The sequence below is a fragment of the Chlorocebus sabaeus genome, chromosome 20, assembly GCF_047675955.1.
Source record: "Chlorocebus sabaeus isolate Y175 chromosome 20, mChlSab1.0.hap1, whole genome shotgun sequence".
Lineage (NCBI taxonomy): Eukaryota > Metazoa > Chordata > Mammalia > Primates > Cercopithecidae > Chlorocebus > Chlorocebus sabaeus.
Window position 1 is genome coordinate 90508625 of NC_132923.1, and position 19686 is coordinate 90528310.

General features: G+C 46.9%; 2 protein-coding genes across 5 annotated transcripts in view; both read right to left on the reverse strand.

Moving 5' to 3' along the window:
- NSUN4 (NOP2/Sun RNA methyltransferase 4) overlaps positions 1-19686 on the reverse strand; it is a 31599-nt gene that overhangs the window by 11576 nt on the left and 337 nt on the right. For 2 of the 4 annotated variants that reach the window (XM_037999203.2, XM_007978901.3), the window contains exons 2-5: positions 15653-15996; positions 13345-13499; positions 8147-8307; positions 244-368 (exon numbers count right to left, since the gene is read on the reverse strand). In XM_037999203.2, the coding sequence (XP_037855131.1) occupies positions 244-368; positions 8147-8307; positions 13345-13499; positions 15653-15996 (785 nt within the window). Of the gene's footprint in view, positions 1-243; positions 369-8146; positions 8308-13344; positions 13500-15652; positions 15997-16499; positions 16707-19266; positions 19362-19686 lie in introns of those variants that run through there. The other 2 variants (XM_073007340.1, XM_007978903.3) reach the window with 2 other exon arrangements.
- Positions 16878-19259, reverse strand: LOC119624446 (sperm head and tail associated protein-like). Its single transcript, XM_037999188.2, is given in 2 exon segments — positions 16878-17189; positions 17191-19259. Coding segments are annotated over 2 exon segments (2211 nt in total). The 5' UTR covers positions 19179-19259; the 3' UTR covers positions 16878-16966.

Consider the following 19686-nt stretch of genomic DNA (forward strand, 5'->3'; position numbering starts at 1 on the left):
CCCTCAGCCCCCTGAGTAGCTGGGACTACAGGTGTGCATCGCCACACCCAGCTAATTCAGATAGGGTTTTCATGTTCCAGAGATGATCCCATGATTTTTGTCTCCTCTAGGCAGATCTCCAGCCATAAGATTCCTGTGTGGGTTATGGTCTTGGTAAGAGCTTCTAGTCCCCCAGTCTCCCAGGTGACCAGACTCCCAGAGCACTCTGGCACAAAGTCCTGAGTTTAAAAATCTGTCACTCACGCAAGAAGCTGCATTTGCAGCACAGGCAATATCTGTCGCTCCTTCTTCCTTGACCGCTTAAAGATGTTGTTTTCCTCCTCATGAAGGGAGTGGCGGTCTGTGGTACAGGGCACATCCACCAGCACCTACCCAGAGTGTTAAAGGGTAAAGTATTAAAGATCCTTATAGGCTTCTCTTCCTTAGACCAGAGATGTTTTAGGCCCCTGGCCCAAGTTTGTGAAATATTCCCTCTGCCCATCCCTCCTTTGCAGAGTACCTGACAAAGTTCTTCATTTTAACTTGGTAGACAATTGTGAAATAATGACTGGGGAAAGAGTATATCTGGGAATATTCATGGCTGGTCAAAAACCCAAAATTAACACATAAACAACTATAATTTTTTTTTTTTTAGAGACAAATATTGCTCTGTTGCCCAGACTGGAGTACAGTGATGTGATCATAGGTCACTGCAGCCTCAAACTCCCTGGGATCAAGCAGTCCTCCCACCTCAGCCTCCTGAGTAGCTGGGGCGACAGATGCAAACCACCACTCCAGACTAATTGACTAATTATATATATATATACACATACACACACACACACACACACACACAATTTTTTTTTTTTTTTTGAGATGGAGTCTTCTGTCGCCCAGGCTGGAGTGCAGTGGTGCAATCTCGGCTCATTGCAAGCTCCGCCTCCTGGGTTTACGCCATTCTCCTGCCTCAGCCTCCCGAGCAGCTGGGACTACAGGCACCCACCACCATGCCCGGTTAATTTTTTGTAGTTTTAGTAGAGACAGGGTTTCACCGTGCTAGCCAGGATGGTCTCAATCTCCTGACCTCATGATCCGCCCGCCTCGGCCTCCCAAAGTGCTGGGATTACAGGCATGAGCCACTGCGCCTGGCCTAATTTTTGTATTTTTGTATTTTTGTAGAGACAGCATTTTGCTATGTTGCCCAGGCTAACTATAATTCTCTAAACAGTACACTTATGATTTGGTCATTTCTGTATTATACTCCAATAGGAAAGTTATTACAGTCTGGACAACATAGTGAGAGTGAGACCCCACCTGTACAAAAAAATTTTTTTAATTAGCCAGGCGTGGCGGTGGCATGCACCTGTAGTCCCGACTACAAAAAACTAGCCAGGTGTGGTGGCATGCACCTATAGTCCCAGCTACTCAAGTGGCTCAAATGGAAGGAATACTTGAGCTCAGGAGGTTGAGGATGTGGTAGGCCGAGATTGTGCCATTGCACTTTAGCCTGGGAGATACAGTAAGACTTTGTCTCAAAAAATAAATAAATAAAATAAAGTTATTAGAAAATTATGACAGGAGGCTGGGCACAGTGGTGCACATCTGTAATCCCAGCACTTTGGGAGGCTGAGGTGGGTGGATCACCTGAGGTCAGGAGTTCGAGACCAGCCTGGCCAACATGGTGAAACCCCGCCTCTACTCAAAATACAAAAATTAGCCAGGTATGGTGGCACATGCCTATAATCCCAGCTACTCGGGAGGCTACGGCAGGAGAATCGCTTGAACTTGGGAGGCAGAGGTTGCAGTGAGCCGAGATTGCACCACTGCACTCCAAGCGAGACTCCGTCTCAAAAAAAAACAAAAAAAAATTAGCCGGGCGTGGTGGCAGCACTCTTGTAGTCCCAGCTACTACTCAGGAGGCTGAGGTGGGAGCATTGCTTGAACCTGGGGGGTGGAGGTTGCAGTAAGCCAAGATCGCACCACTGCACTCTAGCTTTGGCGACAAAGCAAGACTTCGCCTCAAGAAAAAAAAAAAGAAGCTTACGACAGGACACAAAAATAACCACAAAACTTAAAAGGAAACAAGACTCCTTGAACAAGTCAGCAGAAACAGAATCCAGTAAAACTGAATTCCCAGTTTATTTGTTTGTTTGTTTTTGGGATGGAGTCTCACTCTGTCACCCAGGCTGGAGTGCAATGGCGCGATCTCAGCTCACTGCAACCTCCAACTCCTGGGTTCAAGCAATTCTCCCACCTCAGCCTCCTAAGTAGCTGGGACTACAGGTACACGATACCACACTCGGCTAATTTTTATATTTTTTTAGTACAGACGGAGTTTTGCCATGTTGGCCAGGTTGGTCTCAAAATCTTGACCTCAGGTGATCCACCCGCCTCAGCCTCCTAAGGTGCTGGGATTACAGGCATGAGCCATCATGCCTGACTGACCCCAATTTGTTTTTTCAATGAGACTAGTCAATTGCAAGAGTGAGAAAGGGAGAAAGAGTAGGAGTGAGATGGGGAGAAAGAGTAGATGAAGTTCCATCTATAATTGATTGTCAACAATAGTTTTGATATAGGAATTATCCAATGTAGAATTAAAATATTAATATAAACCTTCCTAGATAACAAAAGAAGTTAAAAGAAAAACAAAACAGCAAGGACAGAGACCCCACAGTGAAAGAAACATGGTAAATAAACACAGTAAAATAATTTGACAGGGGTCAGGCGCAGTGGCTCACACCTGTAATTCCAGCACTTTGGGAGGCTGAGGCAAGCAGATCATGAGGTCAAGAGATCAAGACCATCCTGGCCAACATGGTGAAACCCCATCTCTACTAAAAATACAAAAATTAGCTGGGCGTGGTGGCGCGCACCTGTAGTCCCAGATACTCAGGTGGCTGAGGCAGGAGAATCGCCTAAACCCAGGAGGCAGAGGTTGCAGTGAGCCAAGATCGTACCACTGCACTCCAGTCTGACAACAGAGTGAGACTCCATCTCAAAAAAAATTAGGCCGGGAGCAGTGGCTCACGCCTACAATCCCAGCACTTTGGGAGGCCAAGGCGGGCGAATCACCCGAGGTCAGGAATTCAAGACCAGCCTGGCCAACATGGCGAAACCCTGTCTCTACTAAAAATACAAAAATTAGCCTGGCATGGTGGTGGGCACCTGTAATCCCAGCTACTCAGGAGGCTGAGGCAGGAGAATTGCTTGAACCCGGGAGGTGGAGGTTGCAGTGAGCCAAGATTGTGCCACTGCACCCCAGCCTGGGCGACACAGCGAGACTCCGTCTCAAAATAAATAAATAAATACAAAAATTAGTCGGGCATGGTGGCGGGTGCCTGTAATCCCAGCTACTTGGGAGGCTGAGGCACAAGAATTGCTTGAACCCGGAATGTGGAGGTTGCAGTGAGCCAAGATGAAGCCACTGAACTCCAACTTGGGCAACACAGCGAGACTCTGTCTCAAAAAATAAATAAATAAAATAGTAATAATTTGACAGAGCTGAGATCAAAATCATCAATGGCATCAATTGCTTAAGTCAGCAATGAAAGAATAAAATTTATAGATTGGCTCACAAAGCAAAACCTGTCTATGCAGCATATAAGAGATACACCTAAAAGGAAATGGCCTAAATACAAAGGGATGAGCAAAGGTACAGCTGCAATGTTAAATAAGAAAAAAGCTGTAGGAGTTTCCCCGACCCAAAAAGGAGGATATGTCTATAGACTCCTTCCTTACTCCTTCTCAAGTGTCCTGAGTCGTGGCCACAACTCTTAGGAAGATGGCTACAAGATATACTTAGGACCACTGGACTCCTGAGCCCCTGATGCAGAGAAAGAGCAGAGCTATGTAATTTCAAGGGGACTATAAATCGATGGCAATATAACTGAATATCTTGGTTCTAATATATCTAATATTGCTTCAGTGGTGTCAACAGTGGAAAATGTTCATTTTGAGAGGCCAAGGCGGGCAGATTGCTTTAGCCCGGGAGTTCGAGAACTGCCTGGGCAATATGACAAAACCCCGTCTCTATAAAAAATACCAGAAAAATTAGCTGGGCATGCTGGCACATGCTTGTAGTCTCAGCTACTTGGGAAGATGAGGCAGGAGAATTGCTTGAGCCCAGGGAGCAGAGGTTGCAGTGAGCCGAGATTGTGCCATTGTACTCCAGCCTGGGCAATGGGAGTGAAACCCTGTCTCAAAAATAAAAAAATATGTTGATCTCAGTCACAGAAGAAAGAAAAGGAAGTTGTACTGTTGCACTACACTTAGGAAACATTTAGGGAGGGTAGTCAAATCACTCCACATCAGATATGGCACGTGCATCTTCACATCAGGCACTGGCATGGATGTCAGTCATAAATAACCAGTCCTGCCAGGATAGTGCTCCCACTGAATCTCAGCCCTGGGCAAGTGTCTAACAAATATTATTTATATTAATATAAATTTGTATAATATTGTATTATAAGGGAAGATAGAAACATGTTCAAATAAACATCATATTATTTGAAATAGAGCTCACAAAAAAAAGAAAGTTGTGAGTTGGGGGGAAGGGTTAGTGTCTTCCATGAACATGCAGAGCTCTGAGGTCCTGTCCCTTCTCCAGCTGATGGACAAGTGGAGCTGGGAGAAGGATGGAGTTACCAAGAGTACGTAGAGCCCTGAGGTAGTATTCTTCTTTGCATCTAAAGTGCTTAACGCAGCTGGGCGTGGTGGCTCACACCTGTAATCCTAATGCTTTGGGAGGCTGAGGCAGGAGGATCACTTGAACTCAGGAATTCGAGACCAGCTTGGACAACATAGTGAGACTTCATCTCTACAAAAAGTTAAAAAATTAGCCAGGCATGGTGCACGTGCCTGTAGTCTCAACTACTTGGGAGGTTGAGGTAGGAGGATCCCTTAAGCCCAGAAAGTCAGGACTGAAGTGAGCCATGATTGCGCCACTGCATTCCAGCCCCAGCAAGAACTTGTCTCAAATAAATAAATAAAAGTACTTAACACTTGCCTACCACAGCAGAGTATATTGTACACAACTAGTTTTTTTTTTTGTTTTTTGGGGTTTTTTTTGTTTTCTTTTGAGACAAAGTCTCGCTCTTGTACCCCAGGCTGGAGTGCAATGGTGTGATCTCAGCTCACTGCAATCTCCACCTCCTGGGTTCAAGCAATTCTCCTGCCTCGGCCTCCCGAGTAGCTGGGATTACAGGTGCCTGCCACCACACCCGGCTAATTTTGTATTTCTAGTAGAGACGGGGTTTCACCATGTTGGCCAGGCTGGTCTCGAACTCCTGACCTCAGGTGATCCACCCGCCTCAGCCTCCCGAAGTGCTGGGATTACAGTCGTGAGCCACCGTGCCCGGCCACAACTAGTTTTTCAACAAACAAATTAACAAAGACATCTTCAAACATCAAAGCTGTCAAGTGAAATAGCAGGTCACTCATTCTATATTGTTCCAAAATAAGTAGCTAGGATCAATGAATGGAAATAATAATTATAATAATGGTAAGGATTGTGATGATTATAATACTAGTGAATGTTTTCTATATTCCAGACATGGTGCCAAATGCATTCTTATTTAATTTTCACCTACAGGATAGGCACTATACTATTACCCTCATTTTACAGATGAAGAAGCTGAAGTTTAACTGAAAGTTAAGTAACTCACTGAAACTTCTCTGGCTGATAAGTAATGGAACCAGGTCTAATCCAAGCAGTCTGATTCCAGAATCCTTGCCCTCACTCATATACTATGCAATCTACAGATTGCAGTAAGAGGCAGAACTTTCTAACATTGTAAGTGTTCAACAACAGAATCTCAGTGTGCACCCATCAGTGGATGTGTTTAAGCATAGGCTGAAAAATGATGATGGCTCCTGCTTGCCTAATTTTCACCGCCAGGTACTATACTAAGTACTATACTAAGTGCTTTCCCTGGATACTCACTGAATCTGCACAATAATCCTAAGTGGTAGGATTACCCTGTTTCACAAACGAAGAGGTTGAAGTTCAGCAAGATCAACAGTTTGCCTAAGGTTAGTAAGTAGCACCCCTGTAATGTAGAAATTGGTCAGGCTGACAGGAGAGGTCATGCTCTCTCCACTATGTTCCGCTGCTCTCATATCAAGAAAAATGAATAGGCCAGGCGCAGTGGCTCACACCTGTAATCCCAGCACTTTGGGAGGCTGAGGCGAGTGGATCACTTGAGGTCAGGTGTTCGAGGCCAGTCTGACCAACATGGTGAAACCCTGTCTCTATTAAAAAAAAAAACAAAATTAGCCAGGCGTGGCGGCACACACCTGTAATCCCAGCTGCTTGGGAGGCTAAGGCAGGAGAACTGAACTTTGAACTGAGGCTTGAACCAGGGAGGCAGAGGTTGCAGTGAGCCAAGATTGTACCACTGCACTCCAGCCTGGGCAACAAGAGCAAAACTGTCTCAAAGAAAAAGAAAAAAATGAGTAGGGGATTCCTACACAGGCAGAAAGCAAGTCTCAAGCCTATCCAAGATTCCATAAGCCTTGGTCTTTCTTTCAGTTTCTTAGAGTGGTAGAGGCAGAATGGTGAGAACTAGACAGACTGGGTAAATCAGGTGACAACACAGAGACCACAGCTATATATTTTATATATTTTTAGAAATATGTGTTCTAAACAAATATTTTTAGAATATGCCATTTAAAATAAAATAAATAACTTAAAAACATGAAAAGACTGGCCTGGCACAATGGCTCACACCTATAATCCCAGCACTTTGGGAGGCTGAGGTGGGAGGACTGCTGAAGCTCAGGAGTTCAAGACCAGCCTGGGCAACATAGTGAGACCCCATCTCTACAAAAAATCATTTGCTGGGCATGATGGCACACTCCTCTAGTCCCAGCTACTCGGGAAACAGAGGCAGAAGAACCCCTTGAGCCCAGGAGGTTGAGGCTGCAGTGAGCTGTGTTCACACCACTGTACTCCAGCCTGGGTGACAAAGTGAAAACCTGTCACTCAAAAAAAAAATTTTAAAGTAAATATGGAGACTTTCAACATGATTCATAATAAGAGATTGTAAATTAGATACTATCCATTTGGCAAAAAAATTAAGTTTGATAGCATCAATGTTGGCAGGATGTGGGAAATCAGTACTCATTCCTTATCAGTAGGAGCGAAACTGGTTTAACTTCCACAGAGATTTAGCAATCCTTATCAAAATCTTAAATTGATATAAACTGTTATTCAACAACTATACTTCAAAAATGTCAACAAAATTAAAAAAGGACTTAACCCCAGGACACATTATTAAATGAAAAAAATACAAAGTTCAGAAGAGTGAGTACAATATAATATACTACCGGCCAGGCGCAGTGGCTCACGCCTGTAATCCCAATACTTTGGGAGGCCGAGGCGGGTGGATCACGAGGTCTGGAGTTCAAGACCAGCCTGGCCAAGATGGTGAAGCCCCGTCTCTACTAAAAAAAAATACAAAAATTAGCCGGGCATGGTGGTGGGTGCTTGTAATCCCAGCTACTCAGGAGGCTGAGGCAGAGAATTGCTTGAACCCGGGAGGCAGTGGTTGCAGTGAGCAGAGATCGCACCATTGCACTCCAGCCTGGGCAACAAAAGTGAAACTCCTCAAAAAAAAAAAAAAAAAAAAGAAACAATCGTTATCTATAGGGTGGGGAAGTAGGGGGCTACAGGCCAAAAGAGAGAAACTCACTTTTCACTGGATACTCTTTTGTGCCTTCTGAATTTTGTACCATGTGCTGTACTAACATTCAAAAATAAATAAATGAGTTTATTCATACTTATCTTCGTGAGGCTTTCTGAGCAACCAAGTGACTTGAGAAATAAAGTAAGCCTAATAACTTTTTTCCCCACTCAAATAGGTTCAAATTCTCTTTTTTTTTTTTTTTTTTTTTTTTTTGAGACGGAGTCTGGCTCTGTCGCCCAGGCTGGAGTGCAGTGGCCAGATCTCAACTCACTGCTTTGCTGCCAACTGTCTTTAATGGAGACAATAACAAGTCATCTAAGCTGATTCTTCTTTTGGTCAAATCACCGATGTAGAACTGGCTGGTCCAGAAACAGCTCTACATACTCAAACATAGGGGCTGGATCCTAACCCCTCAGGCCCTGGAGCCAGGATGGGGAGCCCACATTAAGCCGGATGCATGTCCTAAATCAAGAATCACTCACCCGGTCATAGGTGTCCCCCTCCAGTTCTCCCCATTTCCTGCCATCCCATGAGGTAACTCGAACTCGATTTCCATCCCTGATCTCTTGAGGCACATAGCTGTGAAGGATCTTCTGTAGTCTGGCTATTCGGGAAGTGGAGAGATCATTGGCAGCAAGATTGCCTGTGGAAATAAAGATACTTCAGAGGCCATGGCCCAGTGAAACATTCCACCAGCAATGGCACTAATGGAGTCAGAACAATTCTCAGGCAGTCCCAGCCAACACAAACCCCAGCATCAGGAACATTTATTATGTGCATGGCACAGCATCAGTCATTCTGGAGTGGGGTTGCAATGGCAAACACCTACATGGGCCAGAAAGTTATTTAAGTCAATGAATAAAGCAGACCAAGTAAGACTCCTTTCCTTTCTCCTTTCCTGTCCCCTCTCCCCTTTCTCCCCCTCTCTTTCCTTTTCCTTTCCTATTCCCATTCCTTTCCTCTTTCTCCTCTCCTTTCCCCTTTTCCTTTCCTTTCTCCTCCCCTTTTCCCCCTCCCCTTTCCTCCCTTTCCTTTCCTTCTTTTCTTTCCTTTCCTTTATTTCCTTTTCTTTTCTTTCTCTCTCTCTCTTTCCTTTTTCTTTTTTTTTTTTTGAGACAGTCTCATTCTGTTACCCAGGCTGGATTTCAGTGGCACACTCTCGGCTAACTGCAACCTCCACCTCCTGGGTTCAAGCGATTATCATGCCTCAGCCTCCCGAGTAGCTGGGACCATGGGTGTGCGCCACTTCACCTGGCTAATTTTTGCATTTTTAGTAGAGATAGGGTTTCATCATGTTGGCCAGACTGGTCTTGAACTCCTTACCTCAGGTGATCCCACCTGCCTTGGCCTCCCAAAGTGCTAGGATTACGGGTGTGAGCCATTGCACCCAGCCACATTCTTTTTTTTTTTTTTTTTAAAGACAGGGTCTCTGAGTCTGGGCACAGTGGCTCACGCCTCTCATCCCAGCACTTTGGGAGGAGGCCAAGGTAGGTGAATTGCTTCAGCCCAGGAGTTCGAGGCCAGCCTGGGCAACATAGCAATACCTCATTTCTACAAAAATAAAAATGTATTTAAATAATTTTTTAAAAAGAGACTGAAAGGCCAGGAGCGGTGGCTCATGCCTGTAATCCCAGCACTTTGGGAGGCCAAGGCAGGCAGATCACAAGGTACGGAGATCGAGACCATCATGGCTAACATAGTGAAACCCCATCTCTATTAAAAATACAAAAAATTCGCTGGGCATGGTGGTGGGTGCCTGTAGTCCCAGCTACTCGGGTGGCTGAGGCAGGAGAATGGCGTGAACCCAAGAGGCAGAGCTTGCAGTGAGCCAAGATTGCACCACTGCACTCCAGCCTGGGCGACAGAGCGAGACTCTGTTTTTTAAAAAAAAAAAAAAAAAAAAGAGACTGGGTCTCATTATGTTGCCCAGGTGGGTCTTGAATTTCTGGCCTCAAGCAATTCTCCCACCTCAGCCTCCGAAAGTGCTAGGATAATGGGTATGGGCCACCATGCCCAGCAAAGAATATTTATTTCTAAAAAAATATGCTCTCCCACTATTCTGGAAACCTATGGCTCTCTTCATCTTTGGTATATACTACAGTGGATTTACCCAAAATTATTCTCCTCTTCCCCCTTAGGAATAGAACCTCAATTTTTTGGAAGGGGAAAATTGCCCCAGAAGACTACAGTTCTCAACGTTTCTTTAGTTTCGCTCTTGTTGCCCAGGCTAGAGTGCAATGGCGTGATCTCGGTTTACAGTAACCTCCACCTCCTGGGTTCAAGCGATTCTCCTGCCTCAGCCTCCCGAGTAGCTGGGATTACAGGCATATGCCACCATGCCAGCCAATTTTGTATTTTTAGTAGAGACAGGGTTTCTCCATGTTGGTCAGGTTGGTCTTGAACTCCCGACCTCAGGTGATCTGCCTGCCTCGGCCTCCCACAGTGCTTGGATTACAGGTGTGAGCCACCAGACCCGGCCAAGCCTTTCTTTCACAACTAAATATGACTATATGACTAACTTTTGGTCATAGTTGTAGGCAGAAGTATTGGATAGGAATTCTGGGAAGATATTTTTAAAAAGCTAACATAATTGGGAGATGAAATGAGTCTCTTTTGCCCAATCCTTTCCTCTTGACTCAAATATGGATGTGATGGCTGGACTTCCAGCAGTCATTTTGGACCATGAGGCCTTGCCTTAGAGCTTTATTAGTTGTATATCTTCTCCCTCTTAAAGGGAGGGAGGCTAAGGCTAACACTAGCAACAAAATACATTGCAAAAGGAAAAAGGGAGCTTAAGTCCCTGATGATTGTGGAGCCTCCATACCTGGAGTGCCTATATCTCAGCTTCTCTTATGTAAGAGATAAATTAATGTTTCCTCTTTAAGCTAATTAGTTAGGTTTTCTATCAAATGCATCCAAACCTAATTCTGATTTACCGTCTATCTTTCATTTTCTCTTTATTGATAGACATGAGTTCAAGAAATATCTCACTTTGCTTAGTGCTACTATGAGAAAAATATTGCAAGTTTGATGATAAATGACAGTTGATACCTAGCCTCTGAGTCAAAGAGCAACAAGGGAGGGTGCAAGAATGCAAGATGCGAGTGTCCACCTTATCTAATGGGAGTGGTCACTACTATGAACCAGCTTAGTAATACCACAAATAAATGTCTCCTTTTTTTTAATTTTAATGGAGACGAGGTCTCACTATGTTGCCCAGGCTAATCTCGAACTCCTGGACTCAAGTATTCCACCTGCCTCGGCCTCCTAGCTTGTGCTGGGATTACAGGCGTGAGTCACTGCCCCCGGCCAATGTCTCCATTTTTGAGGGCACTCAAAGAAGTAAAAATTGTATTCTCTGCTCTAGAGGAATTTGCAGAAGGATATGAACTGAGAAAAAGAAAGATGGGTTCCAGTTCTGGCTCTACCTCTAATTCTTGTATTATTTATTTAATCTCCACAGAACTCAATTTCTCCCTCCATAAAATATGAGGGCTAGACTAAGTAAACCCTAACTTCCCTTCTTATACAAATTCTGTGATCCTGTCTTCCTCGAATCAAGAGTCGTCATTTGGATAAGGAGCTGGGATGAAGGTGAGGTGCTGATAGTTAAGCACACCTTAGAAGAACAACTCTCAATAACTTCTTCTTTGCCCTTCTTCCTCCTCCTAGTTCAAGTTCCTCCTCCTCCAAGTAATCCTACCCTTACTCATCTCCCTTCTAATGGATTCCCACAGCATTCAGTCAGATCAGAATTGTCCAGCACATCGGCTGGGCTCTCTTGCATTGGATTCATTAAGCCCATGACCCATCTTTTCTTCCCTCCCTCTGGACTTCCAGAAAATGTGATACCTGTCTGAATCAACCAATGCCTATCATAAGGCTGGATGCTGACTCAAACTGTGCAAGCCGGCTGACAAGAGTTGGAAAACAAGGGTCTAGGCCCAACAGAAAGGCTTGGGCACAGCGCAAGAGAAGCCTGGCTGAGCTCCACTGCACTCCAACTTGGGTAGAAAAGCGAAACTTCGTCTCAAAAAAAAAAAAACAAAACAAAACAGTGCACAAGGCCTTGGCTGGGCTACTTTACTGAGACAAATAAGATGTGGGCCTATCCCCAAGGAATCCACCTTTTTTTTTTTTTTTTGAGACAGAGTTTTGTTCTTGTTGCCCAAGCTGGAGTGCAATGGCGCGATCTCGGCTCACTGCAATCTCCGTCTCCCAGGTTCAAGCGATTCTCCTGCCTTAGCCTCTCCAGTAGCTGGGATTAGCCTGCTACCAGGCCCGGCTAATTTTTTGTATTTTAAATAGAAACGGGGTTTTACCATGTTAGCCAGGCTGGTCTTGAACTCCTGATCTCAGGTGATCCACCCGCCTCAGCCTTCCAAAGTGCTGGAATTATATGCGTGAGTCACCGTGCCCGGCCAGAATCCATCATCTTTAAGAGGGAGAAGATATAACTAGTAAAGCCCTAAGGCAAGGCTAATGTTGCAAGGGCGATACCCATGCTGTGGGAGCACAGGAGACAGGCATCATTTCTGAACCGGCCAGCAGAAGTCATAAGGAAAGACGTCCAAGAAGTGGCACACTTGAGCTGAGGCTTGAAAGTCAAAAGGATGGCTGGGCATGGTGGCTCACACCTGTAATCCCAGCATTTTGGGAGGCCGAGGCGGGCGGATCACAAGGTCAGGAGGTCGAAACCATCCTGGCTAACACGGTGAAACCCTGTCTCTACTAAAGTACAAAAACAAATTAGCCAGGCATGGTGGTGGGTGCCTGTAGTCCTAGCTACTCAGAAGGCTGAGGCAGGAGAATGGTGTGAACCCGGGAGGCAGAGCTTGCAGTGAGCCAAGGTCGCGCCAGCCTGGGCGACAGAGTGAGACTCTGTTTCAAAAAAAAAAGAAAGTCAAAAGAATTTGGACAGCCAAGGGTGAGGGAATTCCAGGGAGAAAATTTAACAAGAGCAAAGGCAACAGAGAGTAGCAGAGTAAGGTTAAAACACATAAAGCCTGGAAGAGTGACATATAAAACATATAAATGGTGACTGCAGGTAGATCTTATCATTTTAGCTAGTAGGCTAAAGAAATGGGCTTAATCTTAGAGGAAAAGTAAACAGATGAAGAGGAGTGTGTGTCATGTGATCAACTGATCAGAGCCCTACTTTAATCTGACTTCAGAGAACTTGTTCAGCAATCTTTCTTGACCAATTGACAGAGAAAGAGAGGAACTAATGAAAAAATATACAAGCTTAGCAAGTAAGTACTACCCTCCACTCTGACTTTGGGACTAGAGAACCTACCATATTCTTTTCGTGTGTGTGTGAGACAGGGTTTCACTCTGTCACCAAGGTTGGAGTGCAGTGGCACAATCTCGGCTCATTGTAACCTCCACCTCCCAGGTTCAAGCAATTCTCCTGCCTCAGCTTCCTGAGTAGTTGGTATTACAGGCGTGCACCATCACACCTGGCTAATTTATATATTTTCAGTAGAGACAGGGTTTCACCATGTTGACCAGGCTGGTCTGGAACTCCTGCCATCAGGTGATCTGCCTGCCTCGCCCTCCCAAAGTGCTGGGATTACAGACATGAGCCACTGCACCCGACCGAACCTGCTATATTCAATGTACCTGGGACTAGATGAGGTGGGGAGCTCTCTCTGCCCAACACACCAGCACCCCGACTTACGGCAACAGCCAGTCTGAAGCAACGCTAGTGTCTTTCCCCCAGGAGCTGCACACAGGTCAAGCACGATGTCCCCAGGCTGCAGGCCAAGGGCCAGGACAGGCAGCAAGGAGGCAGCATCCATCAGGTAGTAGTCCATGACACCCAGGCTGCCAGGTCTGGAAAAGAGGAGACCACTTTATTGTTAAATTCCAGGTCAGGACACCCACTGGGAGTCAAGGCCACCAAGTCCATGCCCTCTGGGGCCTGAGCTCCAATCAGCAAAAATTCATTTCTCAGACCCATACTCACTTATTCACTTATTCATTCATCTATACGGGAGCCAGAATTATTATTTATTTATTTATTTATTTATTTATTGACAGAGTTTCACTTTTGTTGCCCAGGCTGGAGTGCAGTGGCACGATCTCGGCACACTGCAATCTCTGCCTCCCAGTTTCAAGTGATTCTCCTGCCTCAGCCTCCCGAGTAGCTGGGATTACAGGTGCCCACCACCATGCCTGGCTAATTTTTTTATTTTTTTTGAGATGCAGTCTCGCTCTGTTGCCCAGGCTGGAGTGCAGTGGAGCAATGTTGGCTCACTGCAACCTCTGCCTCCCAGATTCAAGTGATTCTCCTGTCTCAGCCTCCCGAGTAGTTGGGATTACAGGCATGTACTACCATGCCCAGCTAATTTTTTGTATTTTTTAGTAGAGACGGGGTTTCACTATTTTGGCCAGGCTGGTCTTGAACTCCTAATCTCACATGATCTGCCCGATTTGGCCTCCTAAAGTGCTGGGATTACAGGTGTGAGCCACTGTGCCTGGCCAATTACTGTTTTTAAATAGCTGTCTTCCTCACTAAACTGGAAGCTCTATGAAGGCTTGTGCATCAAGGCACTTGAATGCCTAGTATTTGGTAGACCATTTTTTTTTTTTTTTTTTTTTTTTTGAGATACAGTCTCGCTCTGTCGCCCAGGCTGGAGTACAGTGGTACGATCTCAGCTCACTATAATCTCCGCCTCCCGGGTTCAAGCAATTCTCCTGCCTCAGCCTCCCAAGTAGCTGGGACTACAGGTGCACACCACCACACCCAGCTAATTTTTTTTTTTTTTTTTTGAGACAGAATCTCGCCCTGTCACCCAGGCTGGAGTGCAGTGGCATGATCTCAGCTCACTGCAAGCTCCACCTCCCGGGTTCACGCCATTCTCCTGCCTCAGCCTCCCGAGTAGCTGGGACTACAGGCGCATGCTGCCACGCCCGGCTAATTTTTTGTATTTTTAGTAGAGATGGGGTTTCACCATGTTAGCCAGGATGGTTTTGATCTCCTGACCTTGTGATCCGCCTGCCTCGGCCTCCCAAAGTTCTGGGATTACAGGCATGAGCCACCATGCCCAGCCACCCAGCTAATTTTTTTGTATTTTAGTAGAGACAGGGTTTCACCGTGTTGCCCAGGCTGGTCTCAAACTCCTGAGCTCAGGCAATCCGCCCGCCTCATCCTCCCAAAGTGCTAGGATTAGAGGCATGAGCCACCGCGCCCAGTCAATATTTTTAAATAAATAAATCAGTCTTTCAAAATTTATTCTTTTAAAAAAATAAATCAGTCTTTTTGAAAGTCCGATAAAGTCTTTCAAAAAGTTGTAGGGTATCGATTCCCATACCCTACAACTAACATTGAGCTCTCCTTAATTGTTAAAGCAGAATTCAGCATTTGATTCCACAGTCTTTTCTCATGCAACTTCATATACATGAGGACTGAATCAAGAAACTGGAAGTTCTTTCTTTTTCCCAGTCTAATACCAAGTTTGTGCCCCTATGCCAGCCCTATTTCCTAGGAAAGTCCCACTACCTCTTTGCTACCATGAAGTTACTTTTCGTATTCACTTTGATGGGTGGCCGTGAGGGCAAAATGAGAAGACTGCTGTGAATAACACACATTTCAACTTGAGAGAGCCCAGTGAGTGCTCATGTAAAAGGTGGCTGTTTTCTACCAGAGACACAGAGCAGAGTGGGTTCAAAGTGCAGGTTCTGGGTCTAAATATTAGCCACATCACTTACCATCTGAGGGACCTAAAGCAAGTAAGAATCTTAACTTCTGTGTACCTCAGTTTCCCCAAATGTAAAAGAGGAGCAATAATAACTACTTCATAAGGCTGTTGACAGAACAAAAAGAGATAACATATACATAGCACCTCAAAAAATGCCTAGTCTGTATAAACATGCCATAAATATTAGCAATATTATGGTCCTTATTACAGAGAGTAGACGCTGAGTCTCATCATATCTACTTCCAGCAGGCACTCAGGACTGCTTGTCACGGCTCCAGATCCTACCTGGCAGGAGGGAAGCGACTGACATCCCCTCTGGCAAAAGTGAAGCATCGAAGGTTCGGACTGCAGGCCCAGGAGGCAGGGGATGGGGCTGCAGATCGGCCACCCTCAGACTGCAGTTCCCAGTGGGAGATGGCTTCATTCACAAAGTCCTTGGCGCTCAGCTGCTCCAGCTTAGCACTTACATGATCCCAGGCAGCAAAGTTATTGACCAGTGCACCATACTTCTGCTCTGAGAGGAGGCTGACACGGATTGATGGCCAAAGATCTCCAAACTGCACACTGTAAGTCATGTCAAAATACTGCAAAGCCAGTCGAACGGCAGGGAATTTGGGCTCTGTGGCAGCCTAAAAGAGAGAGGACAGGCTTATTGGTTTTCCCAGTCTTGCCTCTACCCCCTACTACCTGACCCCATCTCAGAGTCTAGGGGCAACTTGGATCCAGCTAGTGCCCACTCCTGCTTTTGCATCCTGCCTTCCTGCCAGAGAAGTGTGAGAGGGAACAGTAGTAGAGGGTGGGCCTTCCCATCCCAGGGTTGTCCAATAAAGATGTAACTCTCATGGTACTGTGCAGGGGTCATCAAGGAGGGGGACCTTGGAGTAAGAGGAACTTAGAAGAATGGGAGCTCAGGAGAGGACTCTTGAGGAAAGCCTGCAGAAGATTAGGAGAAACTATGGAGGCTCTGGGAAGCTTTGAACTTAAAAGCAAAAGGCCCTTTTCTTCTGAACAGTCCTATTAGAAAGCACTTTCATGTCTTCTAGCTTATGTGAGCACTACAACTGATAGCTCAGTAAGATACAAAAAAAAATTAATAACGTTTCAATGTGATGAAGAGATGCGGGTAACTTACCTAGCGTCATGCAGTGACCAGCACCATAATGCTTAGAATCAGAGGGTTGAGGGTCATGTTGGGAGAGTTCCCAGACCCCAGAAAGGTAGGATAAGGAGGGCACACAGAATCCTGAGGTGTGAACCAAAACAGGGACTTGTAGGATGACTGCTATGGGGGTAACAGGGGACAAGAGGACAAGAGCGAGGAGGCAGAGTAAAAGAGAAATGAAGACTTCAGATGAGGAGTCCACAAGTTGGTCCTAGTTGCTGCAGCTGGGATGCTTGTTATAGCTGGCAATCTTGTTACTATCTATGCCTTGCTCTGGCCTAGATTTTTGGTCTGGTCAGAACTTTTGCTCTGGCCTTCATTTCTTGTTATGGTGAGGACTCTCACTCTGACTGTGACTTTTGCCCCTGCTGGGACTCTTGCTCTAGCCTTGACCTTTGCCATGTTGGGGACTCTTGCTCCAGTTCCAACTTTTGCCATCATAGACTCTTGCTCTTGCCCTGACCTCTGCTAATTTGAGGACTCTCACCCTGGCGCTCATTTATGCTAAGCTGGGGACTCTCACTCTGGCCGTGACTTGTGTTTTGTTGAGGACTACTGCTCCGGCCCCAGCTTCTGCTAAGATAGGGACTCCTTTTCTGGCTTGGACTTCTGCTCAAATGATGGCTCTTGCTCCGGCTCTGACTTCTGTCATCACGAGGACTTGCTTTGGCTCCGGCTTTGGCTTTGGTGGGAACTCCTGCTCTCACTGTCACTACTCTGGCATTCCCTAATAATAGTCGAACTACAGCTGGGATTGGTGTTACAGCTGGAATCCCTGGATGAAGGCAAAGGGCAGCTGTAGGGAATCTGCAGGGGCTCTTTGCAAGGGCCTTGAGAGGCCACAGGGTAGATATGGAGGCCACAGGGGACAGTATCAGGGTAGGCCCGGACTCGGGGGACAATGGGTAAACTTCGAGGATCAAAGGGTGTTCTCAAAGGGATAAAAGAATAGATGTGGGTAGAACAAGGAGGCATCACAGGCTGACGACGAGGTTGGGGTGGGCCCCTAGGAGTGCTATAGGTGTCACACCGAGGCACAATGGGAGGGGGGCCTTTCGAATGATTGAGGGAGCCAGACAGTGGGCAGGGATGGGGGGTGGAGGGAACCACAGAGTATATATGGGTATTGCAGGGGGGCCCTATGGAGGGCCCATGGGGGCTGCTCTGAGCATAACTATTGGGCGAGACAGGATCACAAGGCAGGCAGAGGGGAAGAGAAGTGGGGATAACCGTTTTGAGGGTTCTACGGACCACAGTCGGTAAGGCAGTCCCTGGGGGAAGTTCTTTGGGGCTGGAATTTGAAGGAGTTGTGATGTATGGCTCCATACAAGAAGGACCAGAGAGGCAGGAGGGAAGTGGGGGAGAGGTGCAGGCCTTAGTGGGCTTGGGCTGGCTAGAAGGGGTGTGCTGGGGAGTGTTGACTAGGGAGAGACATTTGTGGGGAGTATGTGACTGTCTTAACTCTGGGGATTTAGGGGACTCCGGTTGGGGGGAAACTGGGGTGGGAAGAGGGGGTTCATTATAGCTTCTGCGGGGAAGTGACGGGGGTGGAGATATAAACTGGTTGCCCAGGGGTGAAGGGAAGGAAAGGACAGAATGAGGACCATGGGGACGAGATGGTTCCTGGGAACAAGGGGGACCAGTTGTGGTGCCCGGAGTTAGGATGAGGTAAGAGTTCCCACTTGGCTCCCAGGAGAGAAAGGACTCAAAGCAAGCCTTCCTGGGAGCCTGGGACTGGGGTGACCAAGGAGAATCAGTACTCCTGGGGTGCAGGTGGATGGCATAGCAAGGACTCCCAGGGGTAGGCATGTAGGCCTCTGAAGAAAGATGGGAGTAATGATAAGAGCCCTCCTGAGGTGACCTGGGAAAGCCAGGCCTACCTGCCTGAGAAGAGAGTGGGGAGCCACAACAATTTTTCTCAAGGGGCAGGTCAAGCTGTGGTTTGGGTTCACAAGAGTCTAGAGGCCTAAGGCTGCCACGGTAAAAGCTGCCAGTAGGTGGGGAAGATGCTGGGGAGAGAAGGGGGTCATTATAACTTCTCCCTGAGGACCAGTGAGAGGGCAGAGAGATCATCAGCCCAGTTTCCAAAACTCTGTGAGAAAGGGTTGAGGAGTCCATAGGACTAGTTTCCACTGGCCGGCGAGCAAGAGGAGGTGAAATCGTGACGCAAGTTTCCGGGGTCCTATGTGTAGGAGGAGGTGAAATCATGGGTCCAGTTTCCAAGGGTACATGAGTGAGCTGAGGGGAGGTCACTGGGCTCGTTCCCGGGGACTGACGAGCAAGGGGAAAGGAGGTTGCCGGGCTGGTTCCAAAGGCTGAAGGGCATCTGCTGGAGTAACAGAGATTAGTGCGCTGGTCAAAGTACGCGCCTTGAAGACAGGCACGCCGCATTCTCGAGGGATTCATCCAGCTGCAGTAAGGGGTCCGCTGACAGAGAGGGGGTGACCCCGGAATGCTGAACTGCTCAAAATAAGTGCTGGAGAGTGGGGAACCCGAGTGGCAGGGCTCGCGGCAGTAGGTCTTTTCCAGGAGTGGGGAAGAGGACTCAAAAGAACATCTCCCTGACTGCGAGGAAGGTTGTGCGGGTGGAAGAGATGGTGGAGGCCGCGAGGGAATCGGCTGGGGTGGGTAGGGGGGCGTGCCAGTCATAGAAGAAATTCCAGGGCTTCCAGGGAGGCAAGAAAAAGGGTCTCTGGAGAAGCAGGGAGATTCCAGAGGATGAGAGGATTCGTTGCACCTTTTGCCAGGGTTTGGGCCGGCAGTACGGGCAGGGTGGTCGCTGTAACCTTTCCCGGTCGCCAGAGGCAGTTCGAGGTTGAGGAAGGGGCTGAATCCTTTCCTGCAAGGCGGCGGAGACCCAGGAGTGCAGGGAAAGTCGCTATGGTATTTTCCGAGGGGTGAGGGCGACCGGGCTGGAAAATCAATGAGGAAAGGAGGAGAAGTCATGTGGGGGAAGAATGGGCAAGGGAAAAGGGGAGGGGAGGGAGGGAAGTAAAAGGGGTAGTGGGGGACAGAAAGGTATGTGGACACAGCTGAAGAACAAGAGACCGTGACATCACTAAAAGAATGAAGGCGAAGGTGATGACGCAACTTAGAGGGGCGGAGTCAGGAGACTGCAGACGTAACAAGTGGAAGAAACAAATGCTCGGGACAGAAA